Source organism: Plectropomus leopardus, unplaced genomic scaffold (assembly GCF_008729295.1).
Source record: "Plectropomus leopardus isolate mb unplaced genomic scaffold, YSFRI_Pleo_2.0 unplaced_scaffold28859, whole genome shotgun sequence".
NCBI classification, from domain to species: Eukaryota; Metazoa; Chordata; class Actinopteri; order Perciformes; family Serranidae; genus Plectropomus; species Plectropomus leopardus.
Genome location: NW_024631444.1, coordinates 1 through 4509, shown reverse-complemented (window position 1 = coordinate 4509; position 4509 = coordinate 1). Strand labels below are relative to the sequence as shown.

At 36.7% G+C, this 4509-nt stretch overlaps 1 protein-coding gene across 2 annotated transcripts; it reads left to right on the top strand.

Moving 5' to 3' along the window:
• The first annotated feature begins 37 nt into the window (after positions 1-37).
• On the top strand, positions 38-3997 carry LOC121938216 (high affinity immunoglobulin gamma Fc receptor I-like). 2 transcript variants are annotated; one of them, XM_042481488.1, is made up of 6 exons: positions 38-132; positions 1560-1820; positions 2260-2502; positions 2619-2756; positions 3485-3550; positions 3729-3997. In XM_042481488.1, the coding sequence occupies exons 1-6, from the start codon at positions 102-104 to the stop codon at positions 3836-3838; spliced, it is 849 nt and encodes a 282-aa protein (XP_042337422.1). In that variant the 5' UTR covers positions 38-101; the 3' UTR covers positions 3839-3997. The 2 variants fall into 2 exon arrangements, with proteins under 2 accessions (XP_042337422.1, XP_042337421.1); XM_042481487.1 differs by having other exon boundaries at positions 2616-2756.
• The last annotated feature ends 512 nt before the right edge of the window (positions 3998-4509 follow it).

Below are 4509 nucleotides of genomic sequence, written 5' to 3'. Positions count from 1 at the left end.
CTGGACTTTCCGAGTACAGCAGGAAGCTGTGGCCTCACAGTCGGAGGTGTGATTCTGCCTCACAGGATGCCACGCTGTCAGTCGATAAACGGCCCGGCAGCATGGAGGTCACGACGCTGTGCACCATCATAGGTAAGTACTGCGCGAGTGTGTGAGTGTGTGTGTGTGTGTGTGTGTGTATATAATTTGGATTCGTGTTAACACCGTATTGTGAAAAGCGGCCAGTATTATATTTTATTGCATAACAGTATAAGTTATTGAACTACAATTATGGATGCATTAATGTGTTCATTGTTTTAACCCTTTGAAACCCAATTGCTCTGATTTAGAAATCTTCAAAAATATGGCTAAAAGGCAACGAACAACAACAAAAAAGATCCCGAAATTAGCAAGTAATTGCTGAAAAGTACAAGAAAAGTGCCTGATAATTACAATAAATGAATAAATATGTCCATAAATAAATAAATAACAAGTGAAAAAGAAAGTTAAAAAAGCAAGAAATTAGGAAAATGTACAAGAAAATTACCTGATAAAATAATAAAAAATTAAATTAAATTAAATAATGTAAATAAAACACACAAAAAAGGCAGAAGAACTTAGTAAAATGTACAAGAGAATTACCAGATGATTAGTAAATATAATAAAATAAAAGAGAAATTTTAAGAAAAACAAACAAACATGGAAATTACCTAAAAAAAAATTTCTGTAACATAATATTTAATATGTAATTATGATAATTGTAAATAAAATGTTTTCCCTATTTTGTTTTTATTTTTTCCCCATGAATGTGTCTTATTTGTCCTTGAAATAAATCATGAGCAAAGCCTGGTCTGTGATGACATCATGTTGAGTTTATGTCGCAGTAAAAAAGATCACGATGTGCAAAATTAAATACTTTGTTCTGTGATTAATTAATTGATGAGTTGACAGAAAATGAATCGGCAGCTATTTGATTATCTTGTGATTGTATACTTTAAAAAAAACTTTATTTATACTTATGATTTCATATGTAAAATAATGTATTATAATTTGGAAGCACGTTTTTTAAAAACTCATTTTTAGGTAATTTTCCTGCTGAATGTCTTCATTGCTCTCCTTTCTTCTTTTTGATAGAAATAAAACCAATTTACTCAGATTTTAAGGGGTTAAAACCAAACTTATCACAAATACGAATGTTCAAACAAACATCAGGGTTACCAGAACTACTTAAAATAACAGGAACCATCTTCGAGAATATTTATGTGACGTGGACTTGAGTTTATTAAATATTATCAATGGAAAAGGAACTAGAATAAAAAAGTGTTTTACAGCTCATATATCTGGATCTGGGTGTGTTTTTTTTTCATGAAGGTTGCAGAGACAGGAAGCCTCGAGCAGCTTGAATCGACTCGCTTTTTGTTCTAAAAAAAAAAAAAAAAAAAAACATCTGTACTGAAATAAGGAAGCAAGAAAGTGCCGCTTGCTCAGCGTTCACACATCAGTCACGTTTTCCTGCTTGTTGACTCATGCAAAGTTTTCTGTCGGTGCTTTTACACTGAAAATCTGTGTGTTTCTTGCAGCGGCTCTGAGAGTCGTTCCCAACAGATCCCAGTTCTTCCAGTACGAGTCGGTCTCTCTGAGCTGTGAGTCTCAGAGAAACTCCTCTGACTGGACAATCAAGAGGACCACATCTCAAAAAACAGAAGAATGCTTCATATCCTGGAATAATATCAACGGATCCCTCTGCTTCATCGATGACATTTACACATTTAACTCTGGAGTGTACTGGTGTGAGTCTGCAGCAGGAGGGTGCAGCAACGTGATCAACGTCACTGTGACCGGTGGGTTTAAACGAAACGACAACAGCGGACAGAGTGTGTGTCCATCGCTGATGTAACACAGTTAATAAAGCCACCAAAAACATTTAAACTGTAAGAATACCAAACTGTATTTCAACGCTTCTGTTTTTTGTTTTTTTTTTTGTATGTTTCAAATGACGCATTACACAGGCACAAAGTGTTTCTTATCAATGATCGTGGTGACATGCAGAGTGGGGACTTGTAGCACAACTTTAAGGTTCATTTTTCAAGTTCTTTTTGAGTTTTGAGCAAAACTTTAATGAAAACCTGACTGTTGTCTCGCTGGAATAAGCGGGGACGTCTTTGAAAAAGGACGTAGTCTGGATTGCAGCATATGTTGCTCCAAAACCTCTATTGGGGTCATCTGAAGAGATCAGGGAGATAAATCAGCAAACTGTCTCCTTGTGTTTGTGTCCCTCAGCTGGTCCAGTGATCCTGGACAGTCCTTTCCTTCCTGTGACGGAGGGGGACGCCGTCACTCTGAGCTGCAGAACCAAGAAGACGTCCTCTAATCTCGCCGCTGTCTTCTATAAAGACGGCGTCCTCATCGGGAGCAGCTCTACAGGAAACATGACCCTCCGCAGAGTTTCGAAATCTGATGAAGGACTCTACAAGTGCAGCGTCTCCGGAACAGACTCTCCGGACAGCTGGCTGACTGTCTCCGGTGAGAGGAACGGGTTAAATCAGAGCCAGTTCACAGATTTCTGCAGCGCCTGCACACACAGAACCATTAGTTTGTTTGCTTTGAGGCCAAACTGTGCTATTTCTGTTTCGAAGCAGGTCGTCCTGACTCGCCGCCTGCTGACTCGCCGCCTGACTCCCCCATCACACGCATTCTACTTCCTGTGGTGGGCGGCTGCCTCTCGCTGGTCTCGCTGGTCTGTGTGATGCTGCTCTGCCTCTGGAGGAGCCACAAAGGTCAGCCTGTTTTCATGTCGACGCGATAACATTCCTCTGTCAAGGTAAACTGTAAGTTTGACATTTGAAAAGTGGAAGATTCAGAACAAGTGCCACAAAAAATTAACAACACCAGACTCGAGCAGATCGAATATCCCGGCTTCCAAATTTTGGTTCGAAAAACCTTCTGAGAGCAATGCAACCACTGAATGTTTGAGCAATTTTTTGGGGGGGAAGTTTTCTTCATGTTTCCAGAACGTTCCTCTTAAAGTTCAGGCAACATTCTCTATTTAAACATTAAATTATTTTTTAATTATTGTGAATATATCACATCACGTTACATTTTCACCTGAAAAGAAAAATCTCAGTCCTCAATTTTCTGATTGTTGCTTTGAAAACATTCTTCTTTTGTTCTCATGTAATGTTCTGGGAACAGTTTTTAAAAGAACTTGCCAATTTTGTGGGAATGTTCCCCGCTTGTTGGGATATTTCTCTAAATCCTGCACAGTGGACCTTTTAAATTGCAGGTTTGTGTCAATGGAGATGTTGTGAGTAAATCATTGGAAAACAAATTAAAAGTCTATTTTTTATGTTTTGAGATTTTTCTGAAACCCTTCAGAAATGGAACAAATAGATGAGACCATCAAAAAATTAGGACTTTTTTTATCATTATTTATTTGATATATTATTTATTTATAATTTGTCATTTTTAAACCCAGCTAGTAACAGTTACACGTTTTGTGCTGCAGGTGAAATCAACCCTTCAGTTGTGTTGTACACTAATGTGTCCGGCACGCTGAAGCTCAGCCAAAAAGGTAAAAACACACACACACACACACACACACACACACACACAAAAACTATTTTTTTTTAAATCTGTTTATTTAGCCTGATAAGTTTATATATGAGATATAAACATATTTAAAAATACATGCTGTCTCTTAGTGGTGAACAAGTTCCTTTTTCTGTTAATGTACTTTCTTTGTTTTGCAGGTGATCCACTGAGGAGGCGCTCCTGTGCGCTGTCGTCTGTGGCTGAATACAAACCTCACACTGTAAAATGTAAATCTGCTCTGAGCCCCGTGTGGACTTACAAAGCCTGAGACTGACTTCATTTTTTAACATTAGTCCAGCTCTGCTAATTACGATTGGTGTGGAGACCATAACTGACTGACTGTAATTTTGACTGTTGATGCTAAAATTGTGGCACAAAAAAAACATAAGACCGCAGGCAGAGACCTTTTAGAAATAAAAATAAAAAAATTCCAACTTTATCATTTTGTCGATTTTTTTTTAATTTATTATTATTATTTTTTAACAAAGATCAGTCACTCACTTCCAAACATGTGAGCCTATGGGTTTTTAAGTGACAAAAAAATATTTAAAAAAGGTTAGAACAAAGATATGTGCAATATAACTGTTTCAGCTGCTGGCAACTTGGCAGAAAATGTCTTGCGAATTGCAAGAAATAAGTGAAAAGGGGGGAAAAACGATTTTAAAAAAGTGTTTTTTTGCAGAAAGCTGTATTTATAAATAGGTTTCTGATATTATGTCATAGAAAAAAATGTATATTGTTGGTGTTTCTTTTCAGATCATTTTCTTGCTTTTGTGTTTGACATTTTTGTGCAAAATTTCAGATAATTTTCTTGTAATTTTCTATTATTAATAATAATCATAAGAAGAAGAATTCAGATTCAGACAGTATTATTTTATTATTAACCAGTTCAACCAGTAACATGATGACACAATGATGATAATGATCCTATTACCACAA

Bases quoted from the DNA above. Each gene is read 5' to 3' on its own strand.
- LOC121938216 (XM_042481487.1), top strand. From the start codon at position 102: ATGGAGGTCACGACGCTGTGCACCATCATAG. The intron at 133-1,559 runs GTAAGTACTGCG...TGTTTCTTGCAG, and splicing joins GACGCTGTGCACCATCATAG to CGGCTCTGAGAGTCGTTCCC. The intron at 2,757-3,484 runs GTCAGCCTGTTT...TTTGTGCTGCAG, and splicing joins CCTCTGGAGGAGCCACAAAG to GTGAAATCAACCCTTCAGTT.